Here is a 22,261-nt window from a genome sequence, read left to right as displayed (position 1 = left end):
TATGATGGCGCTGTACAAAATGCTGGTAAGGCCACAGCTGGAGTACTGTGTGCAGTTCTGGTCGCCTCACTATAGGAAGGATGTGATTGCTTTGGAGAGGGTGCAGAGAAGATTCACCAGGATGTTACCTGGGATGGAGCGCCTGAGCTATGAAGAAAGACTAAACAGGCTGGGGTTGTTTTCCTTGGAGCAAAGAAGGCTGAGGGGGGACCTGATTGAGGTGTACAAAATGATGAGGGGCATAGATAGGGTAGATAAAGAGGAACTTTTCCCCTTGGTAGGGGGGTCAATAACAAGGGGGCATAGATTCAAGGTAAGGGGCAGGAGGTTTAAAGGGGATTTGAGGAGGAACTTTTTCACCCAGAGGGTGGTTGGAATCTGGAACTCACTGCCTGAAAGGGTGGTAGAGGCAGGAACCCTCACAACATTCAAGAAGCATTTGGATGAGCACTTGAAATGCCATTGCATGCAAGGCTATGGACCAAATGCTGGAAAATGGGATTAGATTGGACAGGGCTTGATGCGCAGACACAATGGGCGGAAGGGCCTCTTTCTGTGCTGTATAACTCTATGACTCTACCGGTCCATTACTGCCCTCCGTCGCCCTCCCGGCTTCAGCTCCTCTCCATCTCCAGTAACGCACTGCGCATGCTCACTATACCGGTCCCTCCCGCGCCTGCGCGCTGGGCTCTTGTAGTCTGGGTGCGGCATGTGGTCCACCGCGGGGAATGCTGGGTAAAAGACCAGATTAGTGAATGGAACATGATTTACTGTGATCAGATTGAGGACTGAACCATGTTCATTCTAGTAGTCATGGTTTGTTTCTGCTGATCTTAATAACCCCTGTATCTGTGCTGGAGATTAATATTCTGTTTAAATAGTGAATAAATAAAGCTTGAGGAACAGCACCTCATCTTTCAGTTAGGCACTTTACAGCCTTCTGGACTCAACATTGAGTTCAACAATTTCAAACTTTAACCTTTACTCCCATTTTTCATGCTGTATGATTTTGCCATCCCCATTTGCAACATTTTCCAAGACTCGGTTTCACAGCCACATCTCTTTCCTCAGCAACTGTCTCTGGTTCCAACTTATTCCACGTGGATATAAAATAGATAAGGGAGAACCAGTGGATGTGGTGTTTTTGGACTTTCAGAAGGCTTTCGATAAGGTCCCACATAAGAGATTAGCGTGCAAAATTAAGGCACATGGGATTGGGGGCAAGGTATTGATTTGGATAGAGAACTGGTTGGCGGACAGAAAGCAAAGAGTTGGAATAAATGGGTCATTTTCCGAGTGGCAGGCAGTGACTAGTGGGGTACTGCAAGGATCGGTCCTAGGACCCCAACTGTTCACAATATATATTAATGATCTGGACGAGGGAATTGGATGTAATATCTCCAAATTTGCAGACAACACAAAACTGGGTGGGAGGGTAAGCTGTGAGGAGGATGTCGTGAAACTCCAGTACGATTTGGACAGGTTGGGTGATTGGGCAGAAACATGGCAAATGCACTATAATGTGGATAAATGTGGTTATCCACTTTGGTGGCAAAAACAGGAAGGCAGATTATTATTTGAATGGCAATAGATTGGGAGAAGGGGAAGTGCCAAGAGACCTGGGTGTTCTTGTGCACCAGTCGCTGAAGGTAAGCATGCAGGGGCAGCAGGTGGTTAAGAAGGCAAATGGTATGTTGGCCTTCGTAGCAAGAGGGTTCGAGTACAGGAACAAGGATGTCTTGCTACAGTTGTACAGGGACTTGGTGAGACCGCACCTTGAGTATTGTGTGCAGTTTTGGTCACCTTACCTGAGGAAGGACGTTCTTGCCATGGAAGGAGTGCAGCGAAGATTCACCAGGCTGATACCTGGGATGGCAGGAATGACGTATGAGGAGAGATTGTGTCGATTGGGCTTATATTCACTGGAGTTTAGAAGATTGAGAGGGGATCTCATCGAAACCTATAAAATTCTGTTAGGCCTGGACAGACTAGATGCAGGAAGGATGTTTCTGATGGCCGGGGAGTCCAGAACCAGGGGTCATAGTCTAAGGATAAGGGGTAAGCCATTTAGGACTGAAATGTGGAGGAATTTCTTCACCCAGAGAGTGGTGAACCTGTGGAATTCTCTGCCACAGAGGGCGGTGGAGGCCAGTTCATTAAATATATTCAAGAAAGAGTTGGATATATTTCTTAAGGCTAAAGGGATCAAAGGATATGGGGAGAAGGCAGGGACAGGGTATTGAATTTGGTTGACCAGCCATGATCTCATTAAATGGCGGAGCAGGCTCGATGGGCCGAATGGCCTACTCCTGCTCCTATCTTCTCTGTTCCTATGATTCCAACTGAACTTCCACCCTTCGTGTTTCAGATCCACCCAGGATAACTTTCCTGCCTCTTACCTTAGTAATATCTGTTACATCACCAGCTTTTTCCAGTTCTGATGAAGGGTCCCAGACCTGAAACGTTAACTCTGTTTCTCTCTCCACGGATGCTGCCTGGCCTGCTGAGTATTTCCAGCATTTTCTGTTGTTATCTCAGTGAATAAATAAGTTTTGTTTCAAACACAGTGTGTCAAATATTTGATTTCTTCATGATAAGAGAAGACGAATTGATGTTCTGTTCCAGACTGTTTAATTTTTGGGCCTTTTCTTACTCGAGATTATTTCCGTTCTCATCTCGTTCGCCTTCTACCACATCAAACCCCAAGCTTGCTCCGTTTGAGTACACAACTTGTGGGTGTCATAGACTGAACTGTAGTGTCTCACTTACACTCAACTGCCATCAACTGGTCCAGGCAGCGGGCGGTCGAGGGGGTCGTTCGGCCCGACTGCCTGCCTCTCTTCCGGTGGCCCTGGAGATGGAGCACGCGGTGTCCGCCGGCAGGCTCGAGGCCTTCCGCGACCAGTGGGCGCTGCGGGGACTGGAGTGCATCATCACCCCGGCCAACAAAATTTGCACACCGCAGGGACTGGAGTGCTTATCACCACAGGTAATGAAATGTTCATTTAATTATTAAGTTTCCTTTAATGTTTTAAGTTAAGCTACAGTTTATTTGTTAACACAAAAGAGCACACTCAACTGCAATTCCTTTGAACCATAGCTTTATGGAACTATCTTGCATAAGTTTTGAAATCTATTATCTGTATCATTTAACCCTTTGTGGATTCGATTTAGTAAAACTCCTCCACACGGACTGCACGTGATAACCTTTGAAAGGTTCTGATCTTTGTAGTAGTCATTTCTGAGCTTGACGGTCTAGTTGATTTAATCTCGTTACTAACATACCTTGCACTATTTCTTTCATCGAGATAATTATTTCAAATACTTCCATAATCAGGTCTTTAGCTCCTCCATTGATCCCTGTCAATGATCCTTTGTTAGGGGCTGGGGTTAGGGTGTAGGCTTAGGGGTTAGTGGTTGGGGCCAGTGGTTATTGGTTAGGATTGGGGTTAGTGGTTGGGGCTACTGGTTATTGGTTAGGATTGGGGCTAGTGGTTATTGGTTAGGATTGGGGCTAGTGGTTATTGATAGGATTGGGGTTAGTGGTTGGGGCCAGTGGTTATTGGTTAGGATTGGGGCGAGTGGTTGGGGCCAGTGGTTATTGGTTAGGATTGGGGTTAGTGGTTATTGGTTAGGATTGGGGTTAGTGGTTATTGGTTAGGATTGGGGCGAGTGGTTGGGGGTAGCCAATTGGAGGTTAGACTTAGGCGTTAGTGATTAGGTTTGAAACCACTATTAACAACACAGGTGTCACTGGACGCACCTTTTTTCATTTCATGTTTTTTAACCTCACACAGACGAGTCACAAAACAGCCTCATGAATTGTTCATTCAAGGAACATTCTTTCTGGCTGGAGCCTGATTTTTTCCCTTCTTTCATATCTCGACATTTCTCACAGAAAAATACATCAGGGACATTAGACTTTGGGATTTGGGGACAAGAACAGGCGGATCCAGGTGTTGGGCTGGTTACATCCAATCATCAGCCTGCCTGAAAAGTGCTTCTGAAAATAACCTGTCACCATCTGATTCCACCGCCATACCTTCATCTATTACCCGCGTTTCACCCTCACTAGAGCACTTTTCACCACCATGACCATTCTCCATACTGAGGCTCTCTGATTTCCGTTTATAGTCTCAGTGTAAGTGGCCCCTGGATTTGGTGTCACAATGTAAGTGGTCCCTGGATTTGGTGTCCAGATTCATTTCCAGCCATTTTGAGATGTCCCTTACCCTGACAACAGAAAGGCAATACACCCTTCGGGACTCTCGGTCCTGACTGTAAAGACTACTATCTATCCTTCTAATTATAGAATCCCCTATACGACAATGTTTCCACTCTGCTCCTCCTCCTTCTTCTTAGGCAGTCCCTCGGAACCGAGGATGACTTGCTTCCAAATTAAAAATGAGTTCTCAGGTGACTGATGAGTCCAGTGCGGGACCTACAGTCTCTGTCACAGGTGGGGCAGACGGTGGTTGAAGGGGCGGGTGGGTGGGGTGCTTGGGTTGACGTGTGCTCTTGCGCTGCCTGCGCTTGGCTTCCGCTTGCTCCCGGCGAAGAGACTCGAGGTGTTCGGCGCCTTCCCGGATGCTTCTCCTCCACTTTGTGCGGTCTTGGGCCAGGGATTCCCAGGTGTCGGTGGGGATGTTTCACTTTTTCAAGGAGGCTTTGAGGGTGTCTTTGAAGCATTTCCTCTGCCCACTGGGGCTCTCTTGCCGAACTGGAGCTCCGAGAGCGCTTGTTTTGGGAGTCTCGAATCAGGCATGCGGACAATGTGACCCGTCCATCGGAGCTGATCGAGCATGGTCAAAGCTTCGATGCTGGGGATGTTGGCCTGAGCAAGAAAGTAAGCATGCAGGTGCAGCAGGCAGTTAAGAAGGCAAATAGTATGTTGGCCTTTGTAGCGAGAGGGTTTGAGTACAGGTACAAGGATGTCTTGCTGCTGTTGTACAGGGCCTTGGTGAGACCACATCTTGAGTATTGTGTGTAGTTTTGGTCGCTTTATCTGAGGAAGGATGTTCTTGCCATGGAAGGAGTGCAGCGAAGATTCACCAGGCTGATACCTGGGATGGCAGGAATGACGTATGAGGAGAGATTGGGTCGATTGGGCTTATACTCGCTGGAGTTTAGAAGAATGAGAGGGGATCTCATTGAAACTTATAAAATTCTAACAGAACTGGACAGACTAGATGCAGGGGAGGATGTTTCCACTGATGGGTGAGACTAGAACTAGGGGGCATAATCTTAGAATAAGGGGCTGCCCTTTCAAAACTGAGATGAGGAGAAGCTTCTTCACTCAGAGGGTAGTAAATCTATGGAATTTGCTACCTCAGAGAGCTGTGGAAGCTGCGACATTAAATAAATTTAAAACAGAGATAGACAGTTTCCTCGCTGATAAGGGAATTAGGGGTTACGGGAAGCGGGCAGGGAAGTGGATGTGAGTCTAGGTTCGGATCAGCCAATCCTATTGAATGGCGGAGCAGGCCCGAGGGGCCGTATGGCCTACTCCTGCTCCTACTTCTTATGTTCTTATTAATCAGTCGCTTCTCTCTGTCTCCGTGGAGCCTGTGAGAAGGGCTTGGCCAATAATCTGTCATTCGGTAACTGTGCAGTGAGCGATCTGATACTCGGCACATTTTAGATTGCTGAATGGAGACTTATTGCCGCTGGTTACAGATAAGGGGCTGACAAATTAAACCTGTTCCTATAGAACAGCGCCAGGAATTACTGACGGTGAACGCAGAATAACAGAACAAAAGGACCGAGATTTTAAAATCGTTCCCTTGAAATTAGACTTTAGATTAATTCACTTCCATCTGGCACTGGAATTGGCGGGCTTTTTGAAGCACAAAAAAATTCAAACATTTCGACAAATTCAACCAATGATGTGCTTACTTTCTAATCTGTGGCTCTGTGATTGGTTAAGAAATGGGATTGTGAAGCGGGCCCCCAATCAGAAGTAAGGTCGGGTTAGAGCGGCTCAAACTGCGGTAATTTCAGGTCCCCGAATGACTGAACTGAAATGTCACAATTTCACAAACCCTGTCAGTATCAGTGCCGGACACCACCGTCTGGCTGCAAATAATTCACAAGTTGGACTCTTTTCAGTAACCCATTCAACGGCTTATGTCCGACCAGACAGCTAATTATTAAAATTATAATCATTACAGTACAACTGCACAATGAACACATGTGTAGACGCGATGTGGCTTTACACTGAGAGAGGGAATGTTCTGTCTGAGGAAATAACTCTCGGCGTAAACCTGGTGCAACCGAAAGCGAAATTCAAAGATTGCAGAACACATCACATACCTGTTAATAATCTTTCTGACCACAATCTATTTTTGAGAACAATCTACCCCAGCTCCCGTTCCCAGGTCACTGCTCTCTCTGTGAGGCAGTGGGTGCCTCTTAGAAGAGCCTTTGTGTTGTGTTTGGTAGAAAGAGTCGAGTTGTTCAGCCGCCGAATCCATAGAGAGTGCGGCCCTGCCGTTTCAGAGCGTACATCACATCCATGGCAGTGACCGTCTTGCGCTTGGCATGCTCAGTGTAGGTGACCGCATCCCTGATCACATTCTCCAGGAAAACCTTCAGCACCCCGCGGGTCTCCTCGTAGATCAGACCCGAGATCCGCTCAACACCGCCACGGCGAGCCAGGCGGCAGATGGCTGGTTTGGTGATGCCCTGGATGTTGTCACGGAGCACTTTATGGTGGTGCTTGGCTCCGCCTTTGCCCAGTCCTTTGCCTCCTTTACCTCGTCCAGTTATGATGATTCTTCAGTCAAAATTCTGCTGAATGAAAAGCCAACTGCTTCTGTTTGCTCTTATATACAGCCGACTCTGACCTGACTGAGAAAGCGCAGAGTGAGAGAGGCGGGGAGGGGAGGAGACAGAGTGAGAGATTAAACAGAGAGAGCAGGAGGGGAGGAGACAGAGTGAGAGATTAAACAGAGAGAGCGGGGAGGGGAGGAGACAGAGTGAGAGATTAAACAGAGAGAGCAGGAGGGGTGGAGACAGAGAGAGATTAAACAGAGAGAGCAGGAGGGGTGGAGACAATTTCAAGAGTGACAGACAGAGCAGAGAGTGGCCTCTGATCTTCCAACTCCACCTCCAGCTTTCTGCAACCGCCAATTTCAAACCGTTTATCGACAGTAGAACCGAAACCCAGCGCTCCGCACAAACCCTTACAGACTCGGGCTTCATATTCAAGGGTTTCCTGAAACCAGAATCTTTTAAATAAGGTCCTGTTACAATTCACAATCAGTAATATTCTCGCCTGTATACAGTCCCTTCGATCACAAGTCGACCCGTCTCCTTCCATGTCAATCTCTGACATTATTCCATCTCCCCACACAGACGGGTTCAGCAGTTTACAAACACCTTATTCCAGCTGATTTGGAGAATCTCATGTGTTGGGGTTCGAGTTGTGGCGCGGGGGATCTCCGCCAGTGTCAGTGTCTCACAGAGACTCTCACCCTGAACCTGTGAACTGAAAATGACCCTGAACTGAGCCTGGAGCTGAACACCCCCCCCCCCAGTTAGAGTGAGGCCCGGCCCGGACATCCCATTCTCTCTGTGTTTTATTGCAGACGCTGGGGAGGGGTGGGTGCAGCGAATGTCAGCGAGTCACCAGGGAGCCGGGGTTCATTTGAACTGATTTCAATCTGGAATCTGAGCGTGGCCCCGAGACATGGATCATCTGATTCCGCGATCAGCTCTTTTTGGAAAGACGTGGGTGGCTCTGAAAAGAGCCTTTGGGTTCAGATGTTTACAAGTTGTCCTTTTTACTTTCTTTTGCTCGCTGCTTTCTGAGACTTTGCTGATTTGGGCTTGGCTTTGGGTTTTTCCACCTTCTTGGCCGCCTTCACCTTTCCGCCTGTGGCTTTCTTGGGGCTCTTGGGCTTCTTCACCGCCGCCTTCTTGGTGATCGTTTTCTTGGCTGCTGGTTTCTTGGCTGCTGGTTTCTTGGCTGGAGATTTCTTGGCTGCTGGTTTCTTGGCTGCTGGTTTCTTGGCTGGAGATTTCTTGGCTGCTGGTTTCTTGGCTGGAGATTTCTTGGCTGCTGGTTTCTTGGCTGGAGATTTCTTGGCTGCTGGTTTCTTCACCTTCTTTCCCTCTTTCCACTGGGATTCCTTCTTAGCGAGCCTGAAGGAGCCCGCGGTGCCCGTGCCCTTGGTCTGCTCCAGGGAGCCGTTTCCCACTTTCCTCTTGATACTTAACCTGATCTGGGAACTTAACTTCAGCACATCAACGCCGTTGGCAGCCAGAGCCTTCTTTATCGCCGCCAGGGACATCCCCTTGCGACCGCTGCCACTCGCCACGACCTTGAGGATCTGTTCACCCAACGTGGGACCGGCTGGCTTGGAGTGGGGAGCCGCCTTCTTCTTCTTGCTGGGAGACTTGGTTTGAGTGGCGGCGGCAGGAGGAGCCGTTTCGGCGGCTGCAGTCTCAGTCATGTCCGCGACTCTGTAGAAAATCTCTCTGACAGTCAGAGCTGGGTCAGAAATGAAACGAGAGACGGCGACACAGAGCAACTTAAAGGCAGCGAGTGGACGGGGCGGAGACATCCTGCTGTCAGCTCCCGGCCCCTCCAGCCTCTCTGTGTTTCTCTCTCCTCATTAACTCTCCGATTCCAAGTAAACTCGGGCACTCCACATTCCCAGACTGGCCTCTTTCTGTCTCGAAGACCGGGATGTTTCCTGTCGCGAAAGTTTGATCAGAATTAGAGGCAGCAATTTCGATTTAAAGCCGATTCATTGCTGCACTGATCGCGCTCTCTCACCCCATCGCCGATTTGTTATCTGTTTTTCGACTGAAATTTGAAATCTACTAAATCTTCACGTTTAATTCCCACTTCAGGGGTGCAGGGCGATCCTATGACAGGGAAATCATTGAATTTTACACAAGAGGGTCCCTGAAATCCGGCGATGAGAGCGGACACACAAACACAGTGACATTAGTCTAACCCGCCCGTCCCTTTAACACACTCTCGCTGACACAATGTTCACTCTGCTCATTCACAGCACAATCTGTTCCCAGATTTACAGTTCCCGGGACAGGTTTTCTACTCCGCTCGGCCTGTGCTGCCGATTCTCGGGGTTAGTTGGAGCTTCCCAGCTCAGTCAGTGTTAAACACTCTGAGGCCGGCGCTCCTCACAGTGTCTGTTCCCCAGATTCAGGGGCAAGAGCCAATCACAGCTCTGGCTGCGTTCGCCCATATCTGGTTTGAAGGTATTATATTGTTCGCAGGCAGAAATATGTTTGATTTATATGAAAATAGAAATGATGATCTCACCGCCCCTCTAGCCTCTCTCTGTCTCTCTCCTCCGAAACTGAGGAACAGAACAGAGCAACTGGTGTCCTGTGCATTCCATTCTCAACACCCAGAGACAGCAACCAGAGAGAGACAGACAGAGAGACTGTATCGGTCTGAATGTTCGTACTCTGAGCCAGGCGGTCCACACACTCTCTGTTACCGAGATTTAGGGGCAGGAACGTGTCACAGTTTGGCTGTGTGGATCCTAGCCTGCTTTTAGACGATATATTATTCACAGAAATAGTGAGACATTCTGTTCACCACACATGCCCTGAACTCGGTTTCAATAGACCGAAAACTGAGAGGTTCAGAATTGATCCAGATATAACAGGCAGGGCTGGGGGCTAGAGGGACTGGGGATTGATCCTGTACACAAGGCACAGAGATAGACACAGGGGGTGACAGTCACACAGGCCCGGGAACTTGTCTGGTATCTGTCGGCGACTCACCCAGCGGAGACAGGCAGAGACTGATTAAACTCCCCACTCAGCAGCAGTTCAGTGTCAGAGATTGACAGAGCCTGTTCCTCTCCATTGTTCCATACAGTATTGGGGAAACAAATCGCTCTAAGGGACAGGATTCGCATCGCTCTTACACTCACCGGCAGCAACTGACATGTGTCCAGAGTCGCTTTCCCCTCTCCTAATATCTCCTTATCTATCTCGGTGACAATGTTTCTTTGATAACGTGCCTGTGAAGCTCATTGCGACGATTTATTCATTTAAATGTGCTATAGAAATTCAAAGTTGTTGTTGCTGTTGCTTTTAATTTGTGTCAGGAGAGAGGTCTGAGCATGCGTGATAAACACTTGCCTGCTCCTCCCCCTCTCCCCACACAGTGTTTAAACCGACAGGAAGGGCCCCTGCGAGCTCCCCTCTGCCAGCGGGGGCCGTTTCCTCTGTGCTCGGCTGATGATCGCTGAACACATCAGGGAGTGGAGATATCACGGGCCCGAGTAAGGGAGCAAACAGCAGCTTCCTCACAGCAGCACATCGCATTGGGACTTTGTCCGCAGATGGGCATTGAGTCGCGGTAAGTTCAGCGGCAGTCGGGGCTGTTTGTACGAGACAGATTGAAGCAGGAAATATTTCCGGAACATGGAGTGAGTGGGGGAAGGGAGAGGCCATTCTCAGGCTGTGTGTGTACAGTGTAAGGTAACAGAAAGTAAATCACCTCGCTGCAGTCATCAGCGAACATCCCCATTTCTGACCTCATGTTGGAGGGAAGGTTGTTGATGAAGCAGCTGAAGATGGTTGGGCCTAGGACACTGCCCTGAGGAACTCCTGCAGCGATGTCTTGGGGCTGAGATGATTGACCTTCAATCACCACAGCCATCTTCCTTTGTGCTAGGTATGACTCCAGCCAGTGGAGGTTCCCCCCCCCCGATTCCCATTGACTTCAGTTTTACGAGGGCTCCTTGATGCCACAGTTGGTGAAATGCAGCCTTGATGCCGAGGGCAGTCACTCTCACCTCCCCTGACCTCTGGTATTCAGCTCCTTTGTCCATGTTTGGACCAAGGCTGTAATGAGGTTGGGAGCTGAATGGTCTTGGCGGAACCCAAACTGGGCATCAGTGAGCAGGTTATTGGTGAGTAAGTGCCGCTTGAAAGCACTGTCGATGAGACCGTCCATCACTTTGCTGATGATTGAGGGTAGACTGATGGGGCGGTAATTGGCCAGGTTGGATTTGTCCTGCTTTTTGTGGACAGGACATACCTGGGCAGTTTTCCACATTGTCGGGTCGATGCCAGTGTTGTAGCTGTACTGGAACAGCTTGGCTAGAGGCGCGGCTAGTCCGGGGTGTTGTCAGGTGTTTGCTGTATCCAGTATGCTCAACCCTTTCTTGAAATCAGGTGGAGTGAATGGAATTGGCTGGTGGAACAGGCTGGAGGGGCTGAATGGCCGCCTCCTGACAATATGTTGCGATGTAGTCCTCCCACCACTGGGAGCGACAGTGATGCGTTCGTCCGACATCTCTCTCCCGCGCAGGCGCAGTGCCGCTCACTTTCTCTATCCCGCGCAGGCGCAGAGCCGCTCCCTTTCTCCCTCCCGCGCAGGCGCAGTGCCGCTCCCTTTCTCACTCTCTCTCTCTCTCTCTCTCCCCCCGCGCAGGCGCAGTGCCGCTCCCTTTCTCCCGCGCAGGCGCAGTGCCGCTCCCTTTCTCTCCCGTGCAGGCGCAGTGCCGCTCCCTGTCTCTCTCCCGCGCAGGCGCAGTGCCGCTCCCGTTCTCTCTCCCGCGCAGGCGCATTGCCGCTCCCTTTCACACTCTCTCTTCCGCGCAGGCGCAGGGCCGCTCCCTTTCTCTCCCGTGCAGGCGCAGTGCCGCGCCCTGTCTCCCTCCCGCGCAGGCGCAGTGCCGCTCCCTTTCTCTCTCTCTCTCTCTCCGGCGCAGGCGCAGTGCCGCTCCCTTTCTCTTTCCCGCGCAGGCGCAGTGCCGCTCTCCTGCGCAGGCGCAGTGCCGCTCCCCTGCCCACTGGCGCAGTGCTGCTCCCGTTCTCTATCTCCGGCGCAGGCGCAGTCCCGCTCCCTTTCTCTTTCCCGTGCAGGTGCAGTGCTGCTCCCCTGCCCTCCAGCGCAGGCGCAGTGCCGCTCCCTTCTCCCGCGCAGGCGCAGTGCCGGGCGGCGCGGGTTGATCGGTGAGTGAGGGTCAGAAATAGGCTGGTTGCCTGGGTTACAGTGCCTGCTCTGTGACTCAGCCCCGAGTTTAGATCACAGCGAGGGAGGGTCACCGCTCCGGGCAATAACTCCGCACAGAAAATGGCGCATTTCCGCCCAGAGCAGTGAGAATGGGGGAGTCTCAGGAGGCCGGAAATTTACTGTGAGCAAAATCTCCGCACTAAACACACAGCCCCGCAACTGGGGATCTGAGGAAAATCTCCAAACTAAACACACAGCCCCGCAACTGGGGATCTGAGGAAAATCTCCACACTAAACACACAGCCCCGCAACTGGGGATCTGAGGAAAATCTCCAAACTAAACACACAGCCCCGCAACTGGGGATCTGAGGAAAATCTCCAAACTAAACACACAGCCCCGTAACTGGGGATCTGAGGAAAGGCACAAAATCAAACCAACACTCCGCCTTCACATTGGATTATTGGTAAGCAGATTAAAAGTCTACATTACATTATTTCACGCTTTCAATATTGTTCTTATTTTCTGCTCTGCCACAATTAGATCTCCCGGTGAATGATGGTGCGATTGATGAAGGTCCACAGCTCGAAGTAAACAGGGATTGTAGACTGAGGAACGGCAGCCGGTGAACCAGCACAGGATTGTGAGCACCAACCAGAGAGAACCCTTCCGATTCAAAGAGCTTCCAGAGATCGACTGTGGAACAAGGTAAGAGAAAGTCCCATTGACTGAGCTACACACTGGTCCTGGAGATGGACTGGGGAGAAAGGTCAGAGAGAGTCCCATTGACTCAGATACACACTGGTCCTGGTGATGGACTGGGGAGAAAGGTCAGAGAGAGTCCCATTGACTCCGATACACACTGGTCCTGGAGATGGACTGGGGAGAAAGGTCAGAGAGAGTCCCATTGACTCAGATACACACTGGTCCTGGAGATGGACTGGGGAGAAAGGTCAGAGAGTGTCTCATTGACTCAGATACACACTGGTCCTGGTGATGGACTGGGGAGAAAGGTCAGAGAGAGTCCCATTGACTCAGATACACACTGGTCCTGGAGATGGACCCTCCTGCACTCGCCCCCTGACCCTTCCGCACTCGCCCCCTGACCCTCCCGCACTCGCCCCCTGACCCGCACTCGCCCTGATGGAGCTCTTCTCAAGTACACCAAGCGGTGCAATAATACACCCCCAGAAGCAAGGCCCTGCTCCTGGGGAAGGTGATCAGGCCCCAGGAACCAGTACAAGTGAAGCGACTCCTTCTCCCGGAGATTTATTAAACGTGAATACTCCAAGAGTTGACCAAAAATCAGGTTAGTAATATTAATCAAGGAGTCAATTTCTGCTGTAAGGAGGGATGATACCTTAGCAGGTTCCTCTAATGAGGCCATATGGGTAGAATTTAAAAACAAAAAGGGGCAAGCACTTTGCTGGGAGTGTACTATAGGCCCCCAAACAGTAAGGGGGAGATAGAGGAACAGATATGTAGGCAAATCTCAGAGAAGTGTAGAAATAATAGAGTAATAATTGTTGGGGATTTCAACTTCCCCAATATTAACTGGGATAGTTAGAGTGTGAAAGGCTTAGAGGGTGTGGAATTCTTAAAGTGCATCCAGGAGAGCTTTTTCAGCTAACATGTAGAAAGTCCTACAAGAGAGGGGGCGGTACTGGACCTAATTCGAGGGAATGTAGCAGGGCAAGTGGTAGAAGCGTTAGTAGGAGAGCATTTTGGCGACAGTGACCATAATTCGGTGAGATTTAAAGTAGTTATGGAAAAGGACAAAGATGGACCGGAAATAAAGGTTCTAAATTGGGGGAAGGCCGATTTTAATATGATAAGGCAGGATCTGGCCAAAGTGGACTGGGATCAGCTACTTGTAGGAAAATCCACATCAGAGCAGTGGGAGTCTTTCAGAAAGGAAATAGAGAGAGTACAACGCGAACATGTTCCCGTAAAGGTCAAGGGTGGGACCAACAAGCCCAGGGAACCCTGGATGTCAAGGGACATACAAGAATGGTTTAGGAAAAAAAGGGAGGCTTTTGGCAGATACAAAGGACTAAAAACAGTGGAAGCCCTAGAGGAGTATAGAAAGTGCAGGGGGGTACTTAAAAAAGAAATTAGGAGGACGAAGAGCGGTCATGAAAAAACACTGGCAGGCAAAATAAAGGAAAATCCCAAGGTCTTTTATTAGTATATTAAGGGCAAGAGGATAACCAGGGAAAGAGTAGAGCCCATTAGGGACCAAAGTGGCAATCTGTGTGTAGAGCCAGAATATGTAGGTGAGGTTTTAAATTAATATTTTGCATCTGTGTTCACTATGGAGAAGGACGATGCAGGCATAGAAATCAGGCAGGGGGATTGTGATATACTTGAACAAATTAGTATTGAGAGGGAGGAGGTACTAGTGGTTTTAGCGGGCTTAAAAGTGGATAAACCCCCAGGCCCAGACGAGATGTATCCCAGCCTGCTGTGTGAGGCAAGGGAGGAGATTGCAGGGGCTCTTACACAAATTTTCAGAACCTCTCTGGCCACAGGGGAGGTGCCAGAGGACTGGAGAACAGCTAACCATTATTCAAGAAGGGAAGTAGTAGGGATAAACCAGGGAATTACAGGCCAGTGAGCCGAACACCAGGGGTAGGGAAATTATTGGAAAAAATTCTGAGGGACAGAATTAGTCTCCACTTGGAGAGGCAAGGATTAATCAAGGATAGTCAGCATAGCTTTGTCAGGGGGAGATCATGTCAAACCAATTTGACTGAATTTTTCGATGGGGGTGACTAGGTGTGTGGATGAGGGCAGTCCAGTTGATGTAGTCTACATGGACTTCAGTAAGGCTTTTGACAAAGTCCCACATGGGAGACTGGTCAAGAAGGTAAGAGCCCATGGGATCCAGGGCAATTTGGCACATTGGATCCAAAATTGGCTTAGTGGCAGGAGGCAGAGGGTGATGGTCGAAGGTTGTTCTTGTGACTGGAAGCCTGTGTCCAGTGGTGTACCACAGGGTCTGGGTCCTTTGCTGTTTGTAGTGTACATTAATGATTTAGATATGAATGTAGGAGGTATGATCAGTAAGTTCGCAGATGACATGAAAATTGGTGGAGTGGTAAATAGCGAGGAGGGAAGCCTCAGGCTACAGGAGAATATAGACGGGTTTGTTAGACGGGCAGCACAGTGGCAAATGGAATTTAACCCTGAAAAGTGTGAGGCGATGCATTTTGGGAGGACTAACAAGGGAATACACAATGAATGGTAGAACCCTAGGAAGGACAGAGGATCAGAGGGACCTTGGTGTGCATGTACATAGATCCCTGAGGGCAGCAGGACAGCTAGATAGGGTGGTTAAGAAGGCATATGGGATACTTATATTCTATGCCTCGGCTAATGAAGGCAAGAGCAGGGAGGTTATGATGGAGCTGTACAAAACGCTAGTTAGGCCACAGCTGGAATACTGTGTGCAGTTCTGGTTGCCACACTATAGGAAGGATGTGATTGCATTGGAGAGGGTGCAGAGGAGATTCACCAGGGTGTTACCTGGGCTGGAGCGCTTCAGCTATGAAGAGAGACTGGACAGGCTGGGGTTGTTTTCCTTAGAGCAGAGAAGGCTGAGGGGGGACCTGATTGAGGTGTACAAAATTATGAGGGGCATAGGGTAGATAGAAAGGAACTTTTTCCCTTAGTGGAGGGGTCAATAACCAGGGGGCATAGTTTCAAGGTAAGGGGCAGGAGGTTTAGAGGGGATTTGAGGAAAAACTTTTTCACCCAGAGGGTGGTTGGAATCTGGAACTCACTGCCTGAAAGGGTGGTAGAGGCAGGAACCCTCACAACATTCAAGAAGCATTTAGATGAGCACTTGAAACGCCATAGCATACAAGGCTACGGACCAAGTGCTGGAAAATGGGATTAGAATAGACAGGGCTTGATGGCCGGCGTGGACACGATGGCCGAATGGCCCCTTTCTGTGCTGTATAAATCTATGACTCTATGTTAGCACTCTTGCCTCTGGGGCATAAGGTTGTGGGTTCAAGTCTCACTCCAGAGACTTGAGCACAAAAATCCAGGCTGACACTCCAGTGCAGTACTGAGGCACTGTCAGAGGTGGCGTCTTTCGGATGAGACATTAAACTGAGGCCCTGTCTGCTCTCTCAGGTGGATGTAAAAGATCCCATGACACTATTTTGAGAAAGAAAGACTTGCATTTATATAGTGCTTTCATGACCAGCAGACGTCTTGAAGTGCTTTACAGCCAATGAAGTACTTTTGAGATGTAGTCACTGTTGTAATGTGGGAAAGAGCAGGGGAAATATCCCCGGTGTCCTAGCCAATGTTTATCCCTCAATCAATGTAACAAAAGGATAATAGCAAAATACTGTGGATGCTGGAAATCTGAAATAACAACAGGAAATGCTGGAAACACTCAGCAGGCCAGGCAACATCCGTAGAGAGAGAAACAGAGTTAACAAAAAGATAGATTATCTGGTCATTATCATATTGCTGTTTGTGGGAGCTTGCTGTGCGCTATTTGACTGCCGCATTTACTACATTACAACAGTGACTACACTTCAAAAGTACTTCATTGGCTGTAAAGCACTTTGGGACGTCCGGTGGTGGTGAAAGGCGCTATAGAAATGCAAGTGTTTCTTTCTTCACTGGCCTCACCAGCGACCTCTTCTGGCTGATGGTTGATTGACAGACGATAGTCCGCGCATGCGCACAGGGAGCGGCGGTTTGGACTGAGTCCAGCACAGTGACCCCTCCCGGTCACCAAGGGTAATAACCGCGCATGCCCAGAGGACACCAACCCCCTCCCCCACTTGGAGCTGCGCCTGCACGGTCGGATCCTGCCGGACGGAGTCGACGCGGGGCATTCCGGGGAAAGGCCTTGGTGTCGGGTCCAGAGTCACGATCGGTGATGCAAAGTGAGTTTTCTCCGCTCCGATTGGGTGGAGAATCGCGCAGGGTGGGGGGGAGGGCTGGATTGGGAGAGAATAAAGAGAAATAGAAAAACCTGAGAGTCCGCGAGGCCCCGGACCGAGCGGCGTCAGTTGGACGGAGCACGTGATCTCCTCGGGGAAATGTGACCTGGGCCCAGGGCCTGATTGACGGGAGCTTCCGACCAATAGGGAGTGAGCCGGCGGCGGGTCCTCCAACCAATTGGGGAGCCCAAGGGGCGAGACTAGCGCCGGCTGATTGTCTGATCCGCAGGGCAGCGAGTTTCTGCAGTCCCTTGTTCAGGGCCCGGAGCCAGAGGAGGCTGTGGGCTTTTATTCCCCGCATTGGACACACGGCTCTTTGGCTGACAACACACTGGCTCAGATTTTTTAAATGTTTCTTTCACCAGAAAATGACGAAGTACAACATTAAATAAATCTGGAATGAAAAGTTTGTATCAGTGATGGTGACCATGAAACTATCAGATTGTGGTAAAAACTCATCTGGTTCACTAATGTCCTTCAGGGAAGGAAATCTGCCGTCCTTACCCGGCCTGGTCTATATGTGACTCCAAACCCACAGCAATGTGCTTCACTCTTAACTGCCCTCTGAAATGGCCCAGTGAGTCACTCAGTTGTATCCAGAATGCGGCTCACCACCACCTTCGAGGGCAATTAGAAATGGGCAATAAATACTGGCCTTGCTGGCGATGCCCACATCCTGTGAGTGAATTAAAAAAAAACACAGTGGACAGCTTCAGAACATAAGAATTAGGAGCAGGAGTCAGCCATACGGCCCCTCGAGCCTGCTCCGTCATTCAATAAGATCATGGCTGACCTTCGACCTCAACTCCACTTTCCCACCTGATCCACATATCCCTTGATTCCACTAGAGTCCAAAAATCTATCTCAGCTTTGAATAGACTCAATGATTCAGCATCCACAGCCCTTTGGGGCAGAGAATTCCAAAGATTCACAACCCTCTGAGTGAAGAAATTCCTCCTCATCTCTGTCTTCAATGGTCGACCTCTTATCCTGAGACTATGCCCCCTATTTCTAGGCTCTCCAGCCAGAGGAAACAACCTCTTAGCATCTACCCTGTCAATTCCCCTCAGAATCTTATGTTTCAATGAGATCACCTCTCATTCCTCCACGTCCCAGCAAACACTCCCAGGGCAGGTACAGCACGGGTTAGATACAGAGTAAAGCTCCCTCTACACTGTCCCATCACACACTCCCAGGGCAGGTACAGCGCGGGTTAGATACAGAGTTAAGCTCCCTCTACACTGTCCCATCAAACACTCCCAGGGCAGGTACAGCACGGGTTAGATACAGAGTAAAGCTCCCTCTACACTGTCCCATCAAACACTCCCAGGGCTGGTACAGCGCGGGTTAGATACAGAGTAAAGCTCCCTCTACACTGTCCCATCAAACACTCCCAGGGCAGGTACAGCACGGGTTAGATACAGAGTAAAGCTCCCTCTACACTGTCCCATCAAACACTCCCAGGGCAGGTACAGCACGGGTTAGATACAGAGTAAAGCTCCCTCTACACTGTCCCATCAAACACTCCCAGGGCAGGTACAGCACGGGTTAGATACAGAGTAAAGCTCCCTCTACACTGTCCCATCAAACACCCCCAGGGCAGGTACAGCCTGGGTTAGATACAGAGTAAAGCTCCCTCTACACTGTCCCATCAAACACTCCCAGGGCAGGTACAGCACGGGTTAGATACAGAGTAAAGCTCCCTCTACACTGTCCCATCAAACACTCCCAGGGCAGGTACAGCACGGGTTAGATACAGAGTAAAGCTCCCTCTACACTGTCCCATCAAACACTCCCAGGGCAGGTACAGCACGGGTTAGATACAGAGTAAAGCTCCCTCTACACTGTCCCATCAAACACCCCCAGGGCAGGTACAGCCCGGGTTAGATACAGAGTAATGCTCCCTCTACACTGTCCCATCAAACACTCCCAGGGCAGGTACAGCACGGGTTAGATACAGAGTAAAGCTCCCTCTACACTGTCCCATCAAACACTCCCACGGGTTAGATACAGAGTAAAGCTCCCTCTGCACTTCAGCCAATGTTCCAGCAGGACAGACCCACCAGGGGTGGTGGCACAGTGATGTACAGTCCGGAAAGGAGTGGCCCTGGGAGTCCTCAACATTGATTCTGGAGCCCATGCGGGCTGCTGCTGATGGCCCACAGCACCTCATGGATGCCTAATTTTGAGCTGCTAGATCTGTTCTGAATCTACTTTGGTGGCAAAAACAGGAAGGCAGATTATTATCTGAACGGCAATAGATTGGGAGAAGGGGAAGTGCAACGAGACCTGGGTGTTCTTGTGCACCAGTCGCTGAAGGTAAGCATGCAGGTGCAGCAGGCGGTTAAGAAGGCAAATGGTATGTTGGCCTTCGTAGCGAGAGGGTTTGAGTACAGGAACAAGGATGTCTTGCTGCAGTTGTACAGGGCCTTGGTGAGACCACACCTTGAGTAATGTGTGCAGTTTTGGTCGCCTTATCTGAGGAAGGATGTTCTTGCCATGGAAGGAGTTCAACGAAGATTCACCAGGCTGATACCTGGGATGGCAGGAATGACATATGAGGAGAGATTGGGACAATTGGGCTTGTACTCGCTGGAGTTTAGAAGAATGAGAGGGGATCTCATTGAAACTTATAAAATTCTGACAGGACTGGACAGACTAGATGCAGGAAGGATGTTCCCGATGGTCGGGGAATCCAGAACCAGGGGTCACAGTCTAAAGATAAGGGGTAAGCCATTTAGGACAGAAATTAGGAGGAATTTCTTCACCCAGAGATTGGTGAACCTGTGGAATTCTCTACCACAGAAGGCAGTAGAGGCCAATTCAATAAATATATTCAAGAAGGAATTGGATATAGTTCTTAAAGCTAAAGGGATCAAGGGGTATGGGGAGAAAGCGGGGACCGGGGACTGAATTTGGATAATCTGCCATGACCACATTGAATGGCGGAGCAGGCTTGAGGGGCCGAATAGCCTACTCCTGCTCCTATCTCCTATGTTTCTATGTTTGTATGTTTCTATGCTTCAGTTTGAGCTGGAGTGGAGATGGAGGAGAAGCTGTTGGGTTTAACCGCCAGTACTTCTGAGCCCAGGAGGACCCAACAATTTCCAATGTGAGACTGTCAAGGGAGGTGGATTCTAGGGGAGATTAGGTTGTTACACAGACACTGTCCGTACAACGTAAAAGAGTATTGTTTTTGGAACAAGTATTTCTGTACAGGCTTTTAATCCAGTTTACATCTACAGATTTGTTTTAATTCATTCTTGGGATGTGGGCGTAGCTCGCAAGAGCAGCAAATATTGCCAATCCCGTTTCCCGTTGAGAAGGGGGTGGTGAGTCACCTTCTTGAACTACTGCAGTCTGTGTGGTGAAGGTATTCCCACAATGTTGTTCGGTAAGGAGTTCCAGGATTATGACCCAGCAACGATGAATATATCTGAGTCAGGATGATGTGTGACTTGGAGGGGAACTTGGAGGTGATGGTGCTCCCATACAACAGCTGCCCTTGTCCTTCTAGGTGGTGGAGGTTGCGGGTTAGGGATGTTCTGTCAAAGTTCTGGTCGAGTTGCAGATGTACAAAGTTCCTTTCCTTCACCCCCTCCCCCTCCCACCTCTCTCTCTCTCTCCTCCCATAGAGGCCAGAGTCTTGTGTAGGCCCAGACCAGGTGGCGGATTCCCTCCCCTGAAGGACAGCAGTGAAACAGTTGGGTTTTTATGTCAATCCGGCAGCTTTCATGGTAATTTTTTTCTAGTGCCGGCCCCACAATTGACCAGATTTATTGAGCTCAATTTCACAACCTGCCTTTGTTTTCTTGTGGGTTGTCTCTCACGCTTTCTGTTTTAAATTAATTTTACAGGGCACTGGAAGGGGAGGATTTACAGACAGGAAACTCAAACCAAACATCACGTCAAGATCTGATAGAGTCACTCGACTCATCGGATCTGAATATCATCGGCCTCTGAACATGGAAGCAAAAAGCACCGTTCACAGCGGGGAGAAACCGTACACGTGTTCTGTGTGTGGACGAGGCTTCAGCCACCCCTCTGGCCTATCGACACACAAGCGCATTCACACCGGGGAGAGGCCGTTCACCTGCTCTGAGTGTGGGAAGGGATTCACTCTGGCATTCAACTTGCTGATACACCAGCGTGTTCACACCGGGGAGAGGCCGTTCACCTGCTCTGAGTGTGGGAAGGGATTCACTATTTCATCTCACCTACTGACACACCAGCGTGTTCACACTGGAGAGAGGCCGTTCACCTGCCCTGTGTGTGGGAAGGGATTCGCTCAGTCATCCAACTTGCTGATACACCAGCGTGTCCACACCGGGGAGAGGCCGTTCACCTGCTCTGAGTGTGGGAAGGGATTCACTCAGTCATCCAACCTGCTGATACATCAGCGTGTTCACACTGGGGAGAGGCCGTTCACCTGCTCTGAGTGTGGGAAGGGATTCACTATTTCATCTCACCTACTGACACACCAGCGTGTTCACACTGGAGAGAGGGGGTTCACCTGCTCTGAATGTGGGAAGGGATTCATTCAGTCATCCCACCTACTGACACACCAGCGTATTCACACCGGGGAGAGGCCGTTCACCTGCTCTGAGTGTGGGAAGGGATTCACTCGGTCATCCCACTTACTGAGACACCAGCGTGTTCACACTGGGGAGAGGCCGTTCACCTGCTCTGAGTGTGGGAAGGGATTCACTAATTCATCCAACCTGCTGAATCACCAGCGAGTTCACACTGATGAGAGACCTTTTAATTGCTCGGACTGTGGGAAGTGCTTTAAAAGTTCCAGGGAACTGACATGCCATCGACGTGTTCACACTGACGAGAGACCGTTCAGGTGCTCTCACTGCGGGACTGGGTTCAGGCGATCATCTGAGCTCACGGTACACCAGCGCACTCACACTGGGAAGAGGCCGTTCACTTGCTCCGTGTGAGGGAAGGGATTCACTCAGTCATCCACCCTGCTGGCACACCAACAAGTTCACACTGTGGAGACGCCGTTCACCTGCTCTGAGTGTGGGAAGGGATTCACTCTGGCATCCAAACTGCTGACATACCAACAAGTTCACAATGGGGCGTGGCCGTTCACCTGCTCCGTGTGTGGGAAGGGATTCACTCAGTCATCCAACCTGCTGACACACCAGCGAGTTCACAAGTGACTGCAGGGGTTGGATTCTGCTGTTATTGCTGTTGTTAATCACATCCAGGACTGAACCATGTTCATTCTGACAGTTGGGGTTTGTTTCTGCTGATGTTAATAACCCCTATAACTAGGCTGGAGTTTAATATTCAGGATAGATGTCAAGTAAACCAGCTTTGTTTTAAACA

General features: G+C 49.8%; 2 protein-coding genes across 2 annotated transcripts in view; one reads left to right on the top strand and one right to left on the bottom strand.

Moving 5' to 3' along the window:
* LOC147093418 (uncharacterized) overlaps positions 1 to 22,261 on the top strand; it is a 22,846-nt gene extending 585 nt beyond the window's left edge. Inside the window, exons 2-4 of the mRNA XM_085974317.1 lie at positions 2,369 to 2,989; positions 12,495 to 12,659; positions 20,779 to 22,261. Of these exons, the coding sequence (XP_085830443.1) occupies positions 20,887 to 21,867 (981 nt within the window). The 5' untranslated portion in view covers positions 2,369 to 2,989; positions 12,495 to 12,659; positions 20,779 to 20,886 and the 3' untranslated portion in view covers positions 21,868 to 22,261. The remainder of the gene's footprint in view (positions 1 to 2,368; positions 2,990 to 12,494; positions 12,660 to 20,778) is intronic.
* Positions 7,785 to 8,456, bottom strand: LOC147093419 (histone H1-like). Its single transcript, XM_085973898.1, has one exon. The coding sequence runs from the start codon at positions 8,454 to 8,456 to the stop codon at positions 7,785 to 7,787; it is 672 nt and encodes a 223-aa protein (XP_085830024.1).

This window comes from Somniosus microcephalus, unplaced genomic scaffold (assembly GCF_052327205.1).
Source record: "Somniosus microcephalus isolate GS21.2 unplaced genomic scaffold, FLI_Smic_1.0 unresolved_chr1, whole genome shotgun sequence".
In the NCBI taxonomy this organism is placed as follows: Eukaryota; Metazoa; Chordata; class Chondrichthyes; order Squaliformes; family Somniosidae; genus Somniosus; species Somniosus microcephalus.
This window is presented reverse-complemented; position numbering and strand designations above follow the sequence as displayed.

Bases quoted from the DNA above. Each gene is read 5' to 3' on its own strand.
- LOC147093419 (XM_085973898.1), bottom strand. From the start codon at position 8,456: ATGACTGAGACTGCAGCCGCCGAAACGGCTCCTCCTGCCGCCGCCACT.